Below are 19,008 nucleotides of genomic sequence, written 5' to 3' on the forward strand. Positions count from 1 at the left end.
GGTGCAGGCAAATTTCTCGGACAAGTGGAGACATTGAAATATAATTAAGGTAACTGCAGTCTTATTAGATAAATAGCACTTGGGATTCGGGGCATGTTTCCCTTGCAGACATGGGCCCGCAGAGAAAGGCAAAGGCGTTAACTTACTACATCAGGAATGTCCTGCTGGGTCAGTGGGGGTAATTTAAAAAGAGCAGGGTGGAGAAAGGTAGAGAAATAGGGGAAAATGAAAGTCTTGAGAAGGGTCACAGTGACCTAATTGTACCACACTATTAAATGATTTTCCTTAAATGGTTATATGTGTTTCCTTCCCCCATCTTTCAGGAAATTGCATGAAGTACCAGCTTCCTTGTATGTGCACAGTGAAAGTCGTGCAGCTGTGTCTGACTCTTTGCAACCTCATGGACTATACAGTCTATGGAATTCTCCAGGCCAGATTAGAGTGCGTAGCCATTCCCTTCTCCAAGGGATCTTCCCTACCCAGATATTGAATCCAGGTCTCCCACATTGCAGGCAGATTCTTTACCAGCTGAGCCACTAGGGAAACCCAAGAATACTGCAGTGGGTAGCCTGTCCCTTCTCCAGGGGATCTTCCTGACCCAGGAATTGAACCCGGGTCTCCTGCACTGCAGGCGGATTCTTTACCAGCTGAGCCCCAGGGAAGCCCTGTGCACAGCCTGCAGCTACCTGCGGCACTGCTGTTTTCAGTCGCACAGACCTGAGTTGGGACCTGCCTGCACTCTACTGGGGACTCTCTGAGCCTCAGTGGACTCACCAGGAAAATCAGAACCTCTCAGGGCTGCTGTGGGGTTGAGTGAGAGCTGATGCCAAGGACAAGGAACATGCGCTTCCGTGCCATTCACAGGAGGAGGCTCTCCCAGGTCACCCAGCTCTGACCCTGCTGTCTGGTGACAGGGAAGTTACTGACTTAACCTCCCTGAGCCTCTATCCTCTCATCTGTCAAGTGGGGATGATGATCATAAGCAGTCCCAGAACCGGTGGAAGGTTGATGTTGTGGTAAAGCCCGGCGGCCACTGAATAAACACCAGCTCATGACTATCTGCTCCACATCTCATGAGCTGGTGGCCCTTGGGACAAACACGTTCCACAGATGGAATTTGTTTAGACTGCAGATGGTTTTGAAAATTACTAAATTTATTTCCAACAATTGATGTCAGGAGATTTCACCTAGTAAGGAAGATGTTCGTCTTTTCTGTTGGAAAATAGATTGGGCAGCTCCAGATCTACGTAGCTCAAAAGCCACTATCACTGGGGCTTGGGGTGCTATTCTCTGGCCCATCACGTGCCCCATGGTCTCTACTGACTCATGCAGGTCACTTGTTTTGTAAACGAAGAGGTGGAGTCACAGGCATATATGTGCTCATGGAAGATCTGGGTTTCAATATGGGTGGTATGAATCCTTGATTAGCACTTTGACTCTCATATCATTCTGTCTCTTCACCATCCATCCATCTATCCACCATCCATCCATCCATCCATCCACCCACCCATCCATCCATCCATTCTTCCATCATCCATCCATTCATCTATTCATCTGTCCATTCATATTCATCCATCTTTCCATCCTTCCATCTGTCCATCCATCCATTTACCCATCTGTCCATCCATCCATCTTTCTATCCATCCATCTATCTACCCACCTTTCCATTCACCCATCTATCCATCATCCATCCATCCATCCATCTACCCACCCACTCATCCATTCCTCCATCATCCATCTTTCCATCCATCCATCCATCCATCCATCCATCTACTCATCTGTCCATCCATCCATCTACCCATCTGTCCATCCATCCGTCCATCCATTCAGTCCTCCATCCATCCTTTCAACCATCATTCTTGTGGATACTTACTTTGTCTCACACTCTGCTCTCCTTCCCAGGATATCAGAGACTCTGAGAGGCACACACAGGGATAATGAAAAAGAACAAAGGGTGGGCACAAAGGAGGGCAGATGCCTGGCATGTGCTCAGTGGGGACTGGAAAGTAAACCGCTTGAAGGTTCCAGCCCCTGGATACTCACTGAGCTGTCACGCCCATGCAGAGGTCCCCACACTGAAATCATAATTATCTTTTCAGGCAAAAGGGGATTTTCTGCTAATGCACATACCCTTCCAGCCTGTAAGCAAAGTTTCAGGAAGTAAGTTCATTGTTGGTAGATAGCAATGTTCATGGCATGTAGCATATTCTTAAAATGTAATTTTTTAAATATAAATTTATTTTAATTGGAGGTTAATTACTTTATAGTATTGTATTGGTTTTGCCATACATCAACATGAATCTGCCACAGGTATACATGTGTTCCCCATCCTGAACCCTCCTCCCACCTCCCTCCCCGTACCATCCCTCTGGGTCGTCCCAGTGCATCAGCCCCAAGCATCCAGCATCATGCATCGACCCTAGACTGTGACTTGTTTCATATATGATATTATACATGTTTCAATGCCATTCTCCCAAATCATCCCACCCTCTCCCTCTAATTTTTGGGACAAATCAACATCATAGTCCTTGGCTTGAAGAGTTGCTGCAAGTAGCATCGTGTTTAAAGGTTGTGAGAAGTTCTTCAGGCTCAAGAATTAACCTTGCATAATCTGGTGATTCCCAAGCTTACTGAACTAAGAGATTCTTTTGGGAAGAAACATCTGGTAAGAATATCTTCAGCACATAGCCCGGGAGGTGCGGTAAGTTCCCTACATGCGAACAAGTTCTGTTCTGAGAGCACATTCTTAAGTCCAATTTGTTTGTAAGTCCAACGAAGTTAGCCTAGGTACCCAGCTAAGACAATCATCTACATACTGCTCCTTTTACCCTTGCTACTGGACATCCTGGGCTGGAAACACAGACACTGTTCTACTGTTCTCTACACATACTCTACAGTAAAGTTCACAAAAGCACAAGCCCTTGCAGGGGATGCGCACCTGTGACAATGTGTGCCAGACATGCGAACTAACTTACGTGACTGGACACACGTTCAAATCTTTGAGAGTTCACAACTTGAGGGTTCGTATGTAGGTGACTTGGTGTAATTTCAAAGTCCTTTCCAGAGACCTGGAGAAGGGGAAAAGAGGAGGAGTGAGGCTGGCACAGGGAAGAGAGAGCAACGCTCAGCACACTGTCCCCTTCTTGTGCCAGGACTGTTTTGGGCTGATCTAATTCTCTCCAGACCCATTTTACAGGTAAGAAACTAGAGGCTCGGAAGATGTTAGGTTACTTGTCTAAGGTTGCAAAGCTCAAAAGTGGAGGGATTCAAACTCAGGTCTAATTCTAAAACACTGTTCTTTTCCCATTTGGCTCAAAAATATGATGCCAGTGGACAACTGAGTAATTTGGCTTTTGACTTTGAGGGGGAGGATCAAGGTAGGCAGGCTGATGAGTTTCCGCGGTGACCCCGAGTTCCAGAAAGTTGAGGTGCTTGCAACAAATAGAGGATTTACTCAGCTCCCACCTTAAAATGCCTTCTCCTCCCTGCTCCCCTCCCACTGTTGGCTTCATTCGCACTTTAGTGTGAATTACCCCATTTAGCTAATGTCTTCACACATAGCAAAGTGCTGCTTAGTCTTCTGGCCTAGAGAGTTCTCTGAAGCAGGCCTGGAGGTGCATGCAAGTTGGGAGTAGAAGCTCAAATGGGTGGGAGGGCTTCCTGGGCTGGGGGCCAGGAGATGAAAGAGCAGTTTGCAAAGACTGTTGCAGAGACAGGAAAGGCAAATATTTATTCAAATGAGAGGTTTACATTCCAAACTGTATTTGAATGTGTGACTACGCAAGGTGGTTTGCATATGTGATCCAACTCCTTTCAATTAATGAATTAATACCCAGTCCTATTCAGGCTTCCCTGGTGGATCAGTGGTAAAGAATCCATCTGCCAATGCAGGAGACATGGGTTCTATTCCTGGGTCTGAAAGATCCCTTGGAGGAGGAAATGGCAACCCACTCCAGTATTCTTTCCTGGGAATTCCCATGGACAGAGGAGCTTGATGGGGTCCCTAAAGAGTCAGAAATGGCTTAGTAACTAAACAACAACTTCCCATTCTACTCACCGAGCACCCTGAGCTGCCTCCTGGGCTTGGTTCTGGGTCGGACTGGTAAGCATCCTTCCTTCCTGCATGGTGCCTGCAAGAGGCACTGTGGCAAGAAGCTGGGACCAGCCACATTGCCTTGATTCTATTTAGCTGTGTGACCTCCAGCAGGTTGCTTAACCTATCTGTGCATCATCCATAAAATGGGAATGACTATAGCAGTATTTACCAGTGGGACTGTTGGGAGGATTAAATTAATTATACAGGAAATCTTAAAATTGGGCCTGACACCCAGGGAGCACTCAGTAAATATTAGCTGCTCTAATCATTAGAGAATGACCTTAGTGAGTAAGAGGGGAGCAGCGTCACGACTGAGGGCCAAGCAGCTAGGCTGTTTGATGTCAGAGCGCAGCTGGCGTGTAAGTTCTTCTTGAGTGAAGTGAGTGAGAGTCGCTCAGTCATGTTCAGCTCTCTGCGAACCCATGGACTGCAGGATGCCAGGCTTCCCTGTCCATCACCAACTCCCAGAGCTTGCTCAAACTCATGTCCATTGAGTTGGTGATGCCATCCAATCATCTCATTCTCTGTCGTCCCCTTCTCTTCCTGCCTTCAATCTTTCTCAGCATCAGGGTCTTTTACAATGAGTCAGTTCTTCACATTGGGTGGCCAAAATATTGGAGTTTCAGCTTCAGCATCAGTTCTTTCAATGAATATTCAGGGCTGATTTCCTTTAGGATTGACTGGTTGGATCTTCTCGCAGTCCAAGGGACTCTCAAGACTCATCTCCAACACCACAGTTCAAAAGCATCAATTCTTCAGTGCTCAGCTTTATTTATAGTCCAACTTTCACATTCATACATAACTACTGGAAAAATCATAGCTTTGACTAGATGGACCTTTATTGGCAAAGTAATGTCTCTGCTTTTTAATATGCTGTCTTGGTTGGTCATAGCTTTTCTTCCAAGAAGCGTCTTTTAATTTCATTGCTGCAGTCACCATCTGCAGTGATTTTGGAGCCCAAGAAAACAGTCTCTCACTGTTTCCATTGTTTCTCCATCTATTTGCCGTGGAGTGATGGGATTGGATACCATGATCTTAGTTTTTTGAATGTTAAGTTTTAAGCCAGCCTTTTCACTTTCCTCTTTCACTTTCATCAAGAGACTTCTTAGTACCTCTTCGCTTTCTGCCATAAGGGTGGTGTCATCTGCGCATCTGAGGTTATTGATATTTCTCCTGGCAATCTTGATTCCAGCTTGTGCTTCATCCAGCACAGCATTTCACATGATGTACTCTGCATATAAGTTAAATAAACAGGGTGACAATATACAGCTTTGATGTACTCCTTTCCCAATTTGGAACCAGCCTGTTGTTCTGTGTCCAGTTCTAACTATTGCTTCTTGACCTGCATACAGATTTCTCAGGAGGCAGGTAAGGTGGTCCGGTATTCCCATCTCTTGAAGGATTTTCCAGTTTGTTGTGATCTACACTGTCAAGGTCTTTGGCATAATCAGTAAAGCAGAAGTAGATGTTTTTCTGCAATTCTCTTGCTTTTTCTATGATCCAATGGATGTTGGCAATTTGACACTGTTAAAGTGCTGCATTCAATATGCCAGCAAATTTGGAAAACTCAGCAGTGGCCACAGGACTGGAAAAGGTCAGTTTTCATTCCAATCACAAAGAAGGACAATGCCAAAAAGTGTTCAAACTAACACACAATTGCACTCATCTCACACGCTAGCAAAGTAATGTTCAAAATTCTCTGAGGTTAGGTCAGGGCAGTGGAATAGTCTGTGCAGAGCTAGGGAGGTGAGAATTATTTTTTTTAATTAATAAATTAATTATTTTTGAGCTTTTTTTTTTTTTTTTTATATTGGAGTATAGCCAGTTAACAATGTTGTGGTAGTTTTGGGTGGACAGCAAAGGGACTTAGCCATGCATATACATGTATCCATTCTCCTCTAACCGGGAGGTGAGGATTATGAACTGTCTCAAATATTCTGGAAATCTGTGGGGTCTGTGTGCTGCTGGCAGGTTGGGAGAGATGGATGGGGTGAGTCCTGGGCTCCAGCTGGGTGTGGCCCTTTAAAGGCAGGACTTCGAGAGCCTGGCTCTGGTGCTACGCCTGCATTCCCTGCGGGGCCAGCTCTGTCATGCTCCTCTGTCTAATCAAGCGTGCTATTTGTGTGAACTGTTTATTATTTGTCCCTCTCCTTTCTCATATAATCTTATTGATTTATTTTTGGCTGTGCTGGGTCTTTGTTGCTGCATGGACGCTCTCTAGATGGAAGTGGGGGTTGCTCTGTAGTTGTGGTGCACGGGCTTAGTTGCCCCTTGGCATGTGGGATCCTTCCGTTCCAGGGATTGAAACTCTTGTCTCCTGCATTGGCAGGCGGATTCTCAATCACTGAGCCACCAGAGACTCCCCCATCCTTCATCCTTAAATATCAACTAACACCTCATATGTGGTTAAGCATGTCAGGTTAGGTGGGAGACGGTCACCGTGGCAGAAGCACTTCACATGTGCTCAGCCTTCACAGGTGTGTGTCCTGTTACATGATCTCCATGCCCCTCACCTCTTACATGGGTGAGACAATGGTGGGAGGCTCCATGGCCCTGGGACAGACTTCCTGTATGATCCCCTTGTAGCACTTACTGTAGCACAGACTAATCATCTGTTGTCTTTTCTCCCTTTCTTCAACTCCTGACTTACACATGCCTGTCTCCCTGGTACCTAGTACCACTGCTGACACATGTGAAGCCTTTAGTTAGTATCAGCATTTTCAGAATGATTGAACCAGTGGTCTCATCATGGCCACAAAGGGAGTCTGAGCAGGTGTTGCTGAGATGTTTATAAAGGGAAGCTTGTTTTTAAAAATTAAAAAGTGTAAGCTCATGATTAATTCATGCCCCAAAGCACATTGTCATCATCCTTTTATAAAGATTAATATTCACACCAGTGTGAAGGTTGCTATTTCAAGTCTGCTCTATGTCACACTTGAAGGTAACTACCCTAATCCTTCAACCTGCCACGTCTTGCATTGTGTTCATCCCTTTGGGGTCTTACCTTCCATCCTTACTCCCTGTGACCCCATGTCTCAGCACAACCCTGGTTTCCATTTTCCAGGATACTTATCATCCCCTTCTCACTGGTCAGGGACTCACAGCCGAGGCTGTGCTGTGGTAGAACCATCATGACATTTATTAGCCCACAGAAATCTGGGCATTTCTTTTTATTGGAGTATAACAAGGAGATCAATCCTAAAGGAAATCAACCCTGAATGTTCATTGGGAGGACTGATGTTGAAGCTGAAACTCCAGTACTTTGGCAACTTGATGGGAAGAGCTGACTCATTGGAAAAGACCCTGATGCTGGGAAAGATTGAAGGCGGGAGGAGAAGGGGATGACAGAGGATGAGATGGTTGGATGGCATCACCAACTCAGTAAACATGAGTTTGAGCAAACTCCGGGGCATGGTGAAGGACAGGGAAGCCTGGCCTGCTGCAGTCCATGGGGTCATGAAGAGTCAGACAGAACTTGGCAATTGCACAACAGGAATTGCTGACCTTGAATGAAAGGCTTATTGCTTCCTTCAGTTATTGCTCACTGAGTATTTGTTGTCACTATAGAAATCATGTCAATAACAGTAGCAGCTGCTTGGAGTGTTTTCTGAGGGCTGGCTAGTGCAGTACCTACTTAGTATACTTTACATATCAATTCTTCCATTCCTCACACTAGCTCTGCTGGAAAGGTGTCAGGAGCCCTATCCACAGATAGTAACACTGAGGACCAGAGAAAAAGAAATCTGCACAAAAGCAGGAACTAATCAAGGCCAGGACTTGTGGCTGTGACCGTTCATGGCCTTGATGTCACCAAACTTTGCTGCCTCCTCTGCGTCTGGCTGCCTCTCAGTGTACTCTGGCCTCAGTTTTCTCTTCTGTGTCACAGGGGGGTCAGGCTTTCTAAGCGCCAAGGCCTATGTAGCTCTGTGGGTCTATGAGCCAACAGCCCAAGCCTCGGCAGAGACCATTCCTGGTGGGACGCGCCGACCCCTGGAGGTACCTGTGTTCCCAGAGGAGGAGGAGCCTGCAGCATCAGTTCTAAAGAGCCGACACTGGACTCCCCTGTTGGTCCAGCGTTTAAGACTCTGTGCTTCCAATGCAGGGACACAGGTTCAATCCCTGGTTGGGGAACTAAGATCCCACATGCCATGTGGCAAAAAAAAAAAAAGAAAAAATAGACGTGCTGAAGCAGGCCAATTCTCCCCTTCCTCTTGGCTCCCAGGAGGCTCCACAAAACATCATTCACATCATTTTTAAGTCCTTTCCTCTCTATTTTTGGCTGAAAGGGTGGCTGGGAGGAGGGTGGCCATCCGTGTGTGAGAAGGTTGCCAGTGGGGGCTTCCAGATCTCGTGGGTGGTCCACGTGGGAACACCGCCTCAGGCTGAGTCATTGCTGCCTTTGTGAAGCTGGTGACAGATGTCAGCAGAATCAGATCCCTAAGCTCCGCGGATGGGGCACCAGCACACAGCGCGCCTGAAATGCCAGCCTCAACGCGTTGGGTGGGAGCCTCGCGGCTGGCATTCACCGCCTCTCCTGTTTACACTGTGGCTTCTGGAAGGATAAATAGAGTGTCCTCTGCTGTGGAGCCACCATCAGTGACTGCCTCCCTCTCGGATGTTGGCTTCTCTCTGGAATTTTCTTAAACATGATGGATTGAACTGCCTTGCGTTTCCTGCACCAAGCACAGAAAGGAAGTCAGGCTTGCACTGAAACTAAGAGCCATGAATCATTTCAGACTCTTACGTCCTAAGTCGGGGCTGGTGCCAGGTGCTCAGGGAAACTTTACATTTGATTGGAAATAAGAGAATCAACTCATCGATTCATTTATTTATCAGTGTGTATGTAAATTTCTCTTGCATTTGTTTTTGTTTTATTCCTTCTCTGATTTGTCCCACAAATGCTATTTCATGCTCTTCTCTACCATGTTTTCTACTAAACTCATTGAATGTCCTTCCTTTAAAGAGCTAACATTTTTTCCCCCATCTGTGCTGGGTTTTCCTTGCTGCTCCAGCTTTTCTCTAGTTGCAGAGTGTGGGGGTTACTCCCTGGTTGGGGGCTTGGGCTTCTCCATGCGGTGACTTCTCTTGTTGCAGAGCATGGGCTCTAGAGCATTTGGGCTTCAGCAGTTGTGGCTCCCAGGCTCTAGAGCCCAGGATCAGTAGTTGTGGCACACGGGCTTAGTTGCCCTGTGACGTGTGGAATCTTCCCAGACGTGGGTTTGAACCAGTGTCCCCTGCATTGCAAGGTGGATTCCTTCCCCCTGGACCCCCAGGGAAATGTATAACCTGAAAGACAGATGTACTTCCAGACACAGGCTGGTCGGGGTGGTGGTGGCATAGCCTGTTGGGGGCATAACTGTTGAGGAATGGTCCTGGGGGAGCTGGGTTGGACATTTAAGCCCTGGGAGCAGGTCAGGGAGGGAGGAGATATGTGAGCCACCTGGTGGACAGAGCGGATCACAGTCACGCAAAGGTAAGCCTTGTTCAGAGGAGGTGGAGCGTTTCCATGAGGCTGCCCCTGGAGCTTGTGATGGAGGTGGGCAACAGGGTGGAAGAAGACAGGTTGGCAGGACAGAGTGCCCCAGAGTTTGAAGGGCATGTCTGTCTTTGGGGCTCAGCCCGGGTTCTCCTGCTGGTTCCCCCACCCTCCAGGATGAACTTCTTTGGTGCTCAAGCTTGTCTTTGCTCTGTATAAACTCCTATTGTTATTATTAACTATTCTAACATTAGCCTTATTCACTATTTATTGAGCATCCATAATGTTGCTGGAAATATGTTAGTGTCCGTTTGAAAATATAGTCACTGCAAAACAGACACTACTTTTTAGGGTTGCAGATGTGGAAGCTGGGAGGACAAAATCTGGTTTAACAGGCCCTTGCTGCTGCTTAGTCGCTTCAGTTGTGTCCGACTCTCTGTGACCCTGTGGACTGTAGCCTGCCAGGCTCCTTTGTCCGTGGGATTCTTCTGGCAAGAATACTGGAGTGGGTTACCATTTCCTGCTAGTCCTTGAAATGGTCTGCACGTGACACGTATTTGGCAGGATCAGAGCTGCTGCTTTTTGTAGGCTTCTGTGTCGTCTTTCCAAGAGGTCACTCCCAACATGCATTTTAAGTATGTGTGTGTGTGTGTGCACAGACACACAGACTTAGGTGCCCACTTGTGTATGTGCATTTCAGGAGGTAGAAGGAGCGACACATTGCCACCCATTCTGGCTACATGCTTAACTTCTGGGTGGGCGCCACCAGCACCGGTGGGAAGGGACCGGCTCTGCGCTGGGAGCTGCCAACAGCAATGGTGTCTGCTCCCTTGCTTTTGGTGCTTTTAGACTACCTAAGTTTACAATTCTGTCATCCTTTTCCGAGGTTATGAACCTTATGTGCCTTTATGCCTGGGTTTTCAGATGCTGCCTAAGGCGAGCTCAGCATCCCATGGGAAATAAGACCTCAGTGCAGTGTGGGATGCTTCATTTGGCATTGTCTTCAGACATGAGAAATAATAGACATATACAGCCCATTTTAATTTCTATGCTGAAGGAAAGAAAATACTATTTTTTAACATCAGGGGGGCCAAGTGGCTGAGGTTGCATTCGCTGTGATGTGTGGGAATCAGAGACATGAATTCTAACCGCCCCTCTGCCTCCTGCCAGCTGGGAGACCCCAGGGAAGCTCACAGTCTGCCAGGGGGTCCAGTAACTTGTAGGAGGAAGGCAGTAATCATTTCTTTCCTGCCATGCTCATCGTATTGTTTTTTAGGTTTTCTTCCGTATCAGAATGGCTTGTACTTATTAAGTGTGTATGATAGGCTGTTTGCAAAGCAGTTTCCAGTTGGGAAAACCAAGGCACAGAGTGCATAAGGTCTTGCCTGAAGTCCTGTGGCTCTGAGGGTCTGATCTTGGTACCTGAGAGACTGGCCAGCCTCCTGCAGGCTACCCTGCTGGGTCTTCTCTGTACACCTTTATGTCAGGGTACCTACTCCCATGGACCACAGCTGTGACCCGGCTCTCTCCTTTCTGGCCTGTGTCCTCTGATGACACGGTTGTCTGTCTATCCCTGGTGCTCTGGGTGGGTCCCTGTGCTCGATTCTGTTCCCAGTGTCTGAAAGGAATGAATACCCCCGGGAGATGCTCCAATTTGGATCCTAAGCAATCCTGCCTGAAAGCGGGGTGTTGGCCCACATTCCAGGTGTGAATACGGAGGCTCAGAGATGCTGCTTGGCTGGTCCAAGGTCCCGTTCAGAGGTGAGGCCCAGGGTTGGCATATAATGCAGCTGGGGTGCTCTTGAAGCAGGGCTCAAACCTTCCTCATAGGTGAAGCTCCCTTTCCAATGAAGAGATGCTGGTCTTCATTCCCAATGAGATTGTTTTCTTTGAACGCAGAGCTGATTCCCATTGCAGTGACCAGGCAGAAAAGTGGAGCTATCTACCTTCTTAGAATGGCTGCCAGGAGAAAACTGCCCTGGGGAGAAGGGCACTCATGAATGCAGTTACAGGAGGTCAGAGGACCATTTCTGCTGCATCTCTCAGACCAGAGGAAGCCGCAGGATCTGATAGAGTGTTCGGGTCCCCCTGGAACGTTGCTGGGTTGTGCTCTGGCGTGCCTTCTCTGTCCTCACTTTCTGCTCCGTAGCATCAGATGGTCCTTTCCTGAACCTTCTCCACTCGCCGTGTTGTAATTCTATGGCGGGTAATCTTTTGAGCACAGTAACTTTGCATGCCCTTTTCATAAAGTCAATGCTGATGCCCATTAAGATCAACATGCCTTTTTTCATTTAATCTTTCAAAGGCCACACACTTTGAAGATTGATGTTTTAAGGGAAAGATTACATTTTAAAGGAAGACCTGTTTGTAAAGGGATTTGTTTCCAAGCAGTATCTAATGAGGTTTTGACATCGTGGTATTTCTCCAAAATAGACTTAATATTTTTAACAAATTTCCTCAGAGGCTCTTGAGGATGTTCTGAAACATTTTCTGAAAATGTAAGTCACTAATGAAACATTTAAGAAACATTGCAATGAAAAGTGCAAACAATTTTTCCACCTTAATTGACATGGAGGGCAGGCCTCCAGGGACCCCAGAACCTCTAATATAAAGGAGAGAGAATGAGTCTTCATTGGGTCTGCATTGTGTGAGGGGGCTTTTGAATTTCTGCCAGTGGTGTTGAAGGCAGAAATAAAAATACTTGCTGCTTCCACTGATGAATGATTGACGATTTGTCAGAAAATGACGGAAGCTCTTTATATACCTGGTAACCTTCAATCCTCTGAACCTCCTTAACGCGATTTCTTTCACCATACCCATGGAGAGATGGAGCTGGGCAGGATCTCAGTGTGTGAGAACTAAGGGGAGGGGATTCAGACTCAGCTCTGACGTGCAGGGGGAGGAGAGTCTTGTGCCTGTGTTACTGAAAGAGTGTGTGTGGGGTCCGGCTGCTGACCACCCAAAAGCCGATGAACAGGCCAGGTGGGTGGAAAGGAAAGTTTGCTTTATTTCAGATGTTGGCAACTGGAGGAGGGTGGCAGACATCTGTTCAAATTCTGACCTGCCCCCCTCCCCACCACCACCAAAAGCAGGGGGTGAGCGTTCTACAGACAAAGTGCAGAAACAGCATAGTCATCTCTAACAGTCATCTTCAAATTGGTCATCAGTGGCCTGACCAGCATCATCTTGGTTGTTTCAGCTACAGTCTTCCTAATTAATATTTAATCAGTACAGTTAATAGTCCTAATCACTTCCTAATGGGCTGCATTTGTTCCCATTTCTTTGCGGCCAGGTCTCAGAATTGTGGCAGTTGTGTCCTGGTCATCATGTAGGTAACTTCTCCACCTGGTGTTTTAGTATCTATGAGACAGCTCACAGGATATGGCCCAGGCTATTGTCTGTAGCCCTTGAGAAAGAACTAAAGGCCCTGACTATGCTTAATGACTGCATTATTATTATTATTATTTAGGCTCATGTGATTGATTTCCTTGGTTTCCCCATTTCCCACTTCTCTGATTAAATTTAATCTTTGATTAAAATTTTCCACAGACAAAAGGCAGGCAGAGGATGTGGAGGTGGATCGGGGAGGGGCAAGGACCACAGAGTCCTGCTCTGTTTCACTAGTGAGTGGAGGTAATCCCGAAAGAGAGTGGTGATCTGGTCAACCAGGTGCCGCAGGCCTGGGGAGCGAGCCCTGTAAACCACTGCTGTCACTGAGCTCTCTCTAGGCCTCAGAAAGACCAGGGAGGGGGTTGGAAACAGAGCCAGTGAGTTTGAATTCCTGCAGATTCCTGCACCTCCTTCAAAGTGGACCTAGTGGTTGCCAGCAGAATCAATGTGGAGTTTTAAAACTGATGTTTTGAACGTGAGCTCATCACCCTCATTGAATTACTGGGTGTTGGGTTATAATGAACCACGTCGGGTTAAAAAGGAAAAAGCAGCTTCTCACCAAGAAGCTGGGTTTGCATATACACTTTCCAGGATTGCATCCTATTAGTCCTGAACTGTAGGAGGGTGGGGTGTGACTTCCCAGGAGAAAATGTTCTGTATGATATTTTCTATGTATTTTTTTTTCTTCTAAATGTTAATTCCCCACTCTAAAACAAGACACTGGCTATTCTGCAGGTGAGGCATGGCGCTGGGAAACCAGGGCTGTGGGCCCCTGGGTCAGTGTTCTTCCCTCATGTGGAGTGGATAATCACCTGTGTGCATGGGGGTCAGTACTACCTGCCTCAGAGAGGACATGAGGAGGGTATGAAATAATGAATGGAAATCCCTGAGCCTGTGGGTGTTGGGGTGTCCTGTTCCTGCCCTCCCCCGATCTTTCCCCCCAGGAGCAGAGATCACAGAGGGTTCAGGAATTATTGGAACTGATATCTTCAAGCAAGGGTATCAGACACCTTTGCCAGTTCTGCCGTATTTCGAGAATTGAGACCGAGAGAGGTGATGAGAAAGACAGGATGTTGCATGGTTCCTGTTTAATGTGATAATGAAATGAAGCTCTGAATGGCTTTATTCGTTGGTCCCTCCACTGAGCTTTTACTAGAAATGCCTTGAAACTGAGCAGCGGGTTCTGACCTTGACTGGCTCTGATGCCTTTTGTGGGACTGGGGCATGCCTCAATGGCTCACCCATTAGGGAAATAGGTTTTTAACACATTTTCTGAGTTTGGCCTTTCAGGCTTATCAGCTTGAAATTCCATCCTACAGAATTTATAGAGCTTGGGTCCTAAGATCCGCTGCATTTTAACATGGTATGTGGAATCCTGCGTCTTCAGACACGGTGCCCCAGATGGCACTCTGGCCAGAGCTGAGACAAAGCTGTTGTCATTGTTTAGTTACTAAGTCTTAAAGCCTAGTTAATCCCTTGTGCTCTTATTTTTGGGTCTGGCATAGCATGACCCCATTACCTGTAGTGAGGTTGGATTCTGAGTGCCAGCAATGGTGGTCTGGTCCTCCAGGCAACTTGGGGGCAGAAAGAGGGGGGCCTTTGAAAGGAAACTTAGGTGCCAATCATCCTTTGCCAGCCAAGAGAGACCAAATCTCTTCTTACTCCCTCCTTATTCTCTCCCCTTTCCAAGATCATGCCAGCTACTGTTATGACCTATTTAGAAACATCAAGTTCTTTGAGGCTTCCCAGGTGGCTCAGTGGTAAAGAATTCATCTGCCAATGCAGGAGACGGAGGTTTGATCCTTGGAGATCCCCTGGAGAAAGGCATGGCAACCCACTCCAGTATTTTTGCCTGGAGACTCCCCTGGACAGAGGAGCCTAGTGGGCTACAGTCTATGGGGTCGCAAAGAGTCAGACACGACTGAGTGACTAAATAGCGGCAGCAGCAACAGTCCCCCCAGAACCTGCTCAGTTGCAAGGAATTTCAAGTAATTACCTTTTAGCTTCCTCCTAGGTAGCTTGTATTGTCCCGTTACACATGGTAGTAAAGAAAGGCTGCTGATGAAAGCACACACCACTAGAACATTCTAAAGTCACAAAGGGACTTCAGGTTAGAGACTTCCTGATCTCTTTCCTTATCTGCCATATGGGGCAAGAACTTTTATCCCAGCATTCTTCTGGGACTCTCCCTTGGACTGCAAGGAGATCAAACCAGTCAATCCTAAAGGAAATCAACTTTGAGTATTCCTTGGAAGGACTGATGCTGAAGCTGAAACTCTAATACTTTGGATGGGAAGAGGCAACTCATTGGAAAAGACCCTGATGCTGGGAAAGATTGAGGGCAGGAGGAGAAGGGGGCGGCAGAGGATGAGAGGGTTAGATAGCATCACTGACTCAATGGACATGAGTTTGAGCAAACTCTGGGGGCGGGGATGAAGGACTGGGGAGCCTGGTGTGTGCTGCAGTCCCTGGGGTGGCAAAGAGTGAGACATGACTTAAGCACTGAACAGCAACAAGAAACTGTGTGAAGTGCTCTCTGTGGCAGATTTATTTAATCTCCCCATCATCTATGAGACGCCTATGCTGTTACCAGTCCTTCCATTACAGATGAGGAAACTGAGGTTGGGCGAGGTTCAGTGACCTGCTCAAGGTCACACAAGTAGAATAGGGGTTGTTGCACTGCTGGTCATTATGCATGTGTTCGTAGCCAGATGGTAGTGCCTCCAGGCACTGACAGGTAAGGAAGGGCAGGGGCTAGCCCGGCTTTAGAAACTAGGGTATCTGGGTCTGAGTCCTAGTTCTCGGAAGTGTGAGCTGTTTGGCATTATGTAAGGCATCCCATCTCTCTGTGTCTTTCTTCTGAAAGGAGCCCCCCTGAGTGATGACATCTGGTGGACACACTATGGCCCATTGGCCAGACACTCTTGTCCATCTACATCAGCTCTGCTTGGGGTCCAGTTGTAGAAGCCCAGGCTGTCTGTGTTTGGCTGATGAGACCTCAAGCTCTTCATTTCCCTCTTGTTTTTTTAGGTAATGAACCAAGAAGATCATGTCTGAAGTACAAGGAACAGTTGAGTTTTCTGTAGAGCTACATAAATTTTATAATGTGGATCTGTTTCAGAGAGGGTGAGTATGCTTTCACTAATTGTGCTTCTTTATCTTGTTGCTTGTTCATTTCTCTTGTTTTGTTTTTCCTCTGGCAGGAGATGATGGTGGTAAGGAGAGGTTGGAGGGAATTTTGGATTCACAAGGAAAGAATTGTATGATTATTTTTTTCCTGCCAAGAGGAAAACCCAGACTTTTAGTGCACTTGAATATGAGCCATAAGTTGACAAAGACCAGAAAATGCTAATTTCTCTCTTCCTCCTGCACCTCTACCTACTTGCTATTCCCATTACATCTGTCAGTCAGCATTTAAGGAAGGTGAATTTATTGGAGATGAAGCTTGCCTGTGTAACTCTAATAAAAAGGTATCTGTAGGATCAATATTTGTAGAGGCCAGCTCACCAAACCACATATCATACACCTGTACCCAGATCGCTCAGAAACTGAGAATTTACAATGTCTTTTAAAAATACACAATTAAAATACAGCTGGGTTCACTTTTTGAGGATGTACTCTGACTTTGGCATTTGAATCCCACGCTGACAAAGAATGACCAGTTCATCAGAACCAGCACTTGGTAGACTGAGAAGCGTGAACTTACATATGGGTTTGTGACCCTAATTATTAATAATGTACCTCATCTGAGCTGTATATTGACCTTCAATATTGACTGAAGCTTGTGTGAAATCATTATTGTTAGCAAGATATCTCAAAGTGGCACATCCAGGGCACAAAGAGAGCTCTGTGCGGGTGGTAAAACTGGTTGAAAATGAATATGGAAAACATGAGTTATCCAGTAAGTCTGTGGTACTCTTCTTTCCATATCTACATGGTTTGGGGAGCCATCTTATTTAGCCATGTTCACTGATAAAGTCTAATATTGAATTGGGCCGAGTTAAAACCAGAACTTTGAATCACTATTCTGTGTTTTTTTATATGTATATTTTAATATATAATACATATAATTTTTATTATTGTATATTACCGTATGTATACTTACCACTGTATATCTATGTTATATATGCTATATATATTTTGATTACTGTGTATGTTACAAAAAGTTATGTGTTCCATTAACACATAAAATATTTTTAAACCATCAATTATCATATTTCTTATCTTTTAAATACCTTTCTTACATTTATAACACATACCATTTATGAATAGAACTGTACATGCATATGATTTATAAATAAACACACATATATTGGGGCTGCATGCCTGAAAATATTTTTACGGGTAAATATGCAGATCCTGAAGCTTGGAGACCACTGGTCCATCTCATCTCCCAGAGCAAGGAAGACTCTCACAGCTTTCTTTCAGCTCTTAATGCTTCCATTTCATGGAGTGAAGGGGTATGGAAATCTAGGCACACTTCAGAGTGGATGGGGGCATAATTGTATGATCTGAGTTGCTTGAGAGTAGGTTCAGTTAAGCTATATTCGGGAATAGGCCAGGGCAACTTTTGGATCAAGTCTGTTAGACTTCTCAGGGAGGGATGGCAGGAGTTTTAAGATCCCTAAGGTCCCATCTCCAGGAAGAGCTTGGTGTAGATGGTCCCCAGCCCCCTGGATTCTGTGAGCAGGGAGCTGCAGACAGGCTCGGCTGATGCTAGCCAGGATTCTGCCTCTGCCAGCGGAGTTCCTGACAGGCATGACCCCTGGAGCTCAAGGGCTAAGGATTTTTCTGCTCTGAACCTCTCAGGCACCCTGTGTATGTGAAATATAATTACTTTCCTAGCAGGCACTCCATGGGGATGTGATGCCTGCTGTCCAGACCTCGTGGGCACAGTGGGGGCCTGGGTGAAAGGTGGCGGATGATCTCCTGATGTCGTCAAAGAGAGAGAAAGTAGGCTTGGGGGCTGTGTGCTCCATGCTGTCCTTGGATGGTAGAGAATAGAGCTGGGGCTTGGAGAAGAAGGAACGTGTCCTTCTTTGAACTGTGTTTGACTGTGGTCATCTGTGTTCCACTTGGTTTCTCCAGTTAATGAGAGGCTTCTTGAGCCTCTGTCCAGATATGCCAGTTCATTTACCCTGTCTGCCAAGACAGATAATCCTTTTTTTTTTTTTTTTTAATGTATTTGGTTGCACTAGGTCTTAGAACAAGTAGGATCTTTAGTTGTGGCATGTGGGATCTAGTTCCCTGACCAGGGATCAGACCCAGGCCCCTTGCATTGGGACCATGGGGTCTTAGCCACTGGAGCACGAGGGAGGTCCCAGCCACTTCCCCGACTCTTGATTTGCTGTGAGGTGCTGTGTTGTGTGAGAGGCTGTGTTGTGTGAGAGGCTGTGTTGAAATCACATGGCTACCGAACTGAGAATGCTGACCGGGGATTTGTCCTGATCAAGGAGTTACTTGCTTACAGGACTTTAATGTTTATCATTAGTTTTTTCTAGTTCCAGAATGTATACTGCTTTTTGGTGATGTTGAACAATCAACTTGCATTTATCTCAAGTCTGCACTGAGGTGAGCTCAAGGATTTAGGGCTGAGGGCAAAGGTGAATTCTCAAAGGAAAAGCATCTCCTGAGACCAGTCAAAAGCTTCATGAATGGTCACCTCTGTGCTTGGTGGTGAGGCTCATCCTGATAAAAAGGCAGGGTGGGGAGGCACTGGGGAGCCTGGCTGTGGGTCAGACCGGGCTTTGAAGTCAGGCTCTGCAACGTGTAGGCTCTGACAACATGAACCAGCTATCATTCTAAAATGGTGATGACAAAGTCCATCTTGTGGGGTAATCTGATCAGGTAGGGCACTAATTGCATTAGTTAATACATGCAGAGCAAGCAGCTAACATGGAAACTGGTATCGAGTAGAGGCTGTCTAAATAGTCCTTTCTACCTGTGAATCCTGGCTTCCAGTCTGTCCTTCACACTGTTAGTGGAGTTATTACCCCAAAGGGTTGATGTTTGATCTTGCTTCCCTGTTCAAAAATCCCCCCTTCCT

General features: G+C 46.4%; 1 protein-coding gene across 5 annotated transcripts in view; it reads left to right on the top strand.

The window, feature by feature from the left end:
* The window catches only part of FAM135B (family with sequence similarity 135 member B), a 263,682-nt gene that overhangs the window by 90,769 nt on the left and 153,905 nt on the right, over positions 1-19,008 (top strand). For all 5 annotated transcript variants that reach the window (XM_061438529.1, XM_061438527.1, XM_061438530.1 and 2 more), the window contains exon 2: positions 15,993-16,088. In XM_061438529.1, coding sequence (XP_061294513.1) covers positions 16,012-16,088 — 77 coding nt within the window. In that variant the 5' untranslated portion in view covers positions 15,993-16,011. The remainder of the gene's footprint in view (positions 1-15,992; positions 16,089-19,008) is intronic.

This window comes from Bos javanicus, chromosome 14, assembly GCF_032452875.1.
Source record: "Bos javanicus breed banteng chromosome 14, ARS-OSU_banteng_1.0, whole genome shotgun sequence".
Lineage (NCBI taxonomy): Eukaryota > Metazoa > Chordata > Mammalia > Artiodactyla > Bovidae > Bos > Bos javanicus.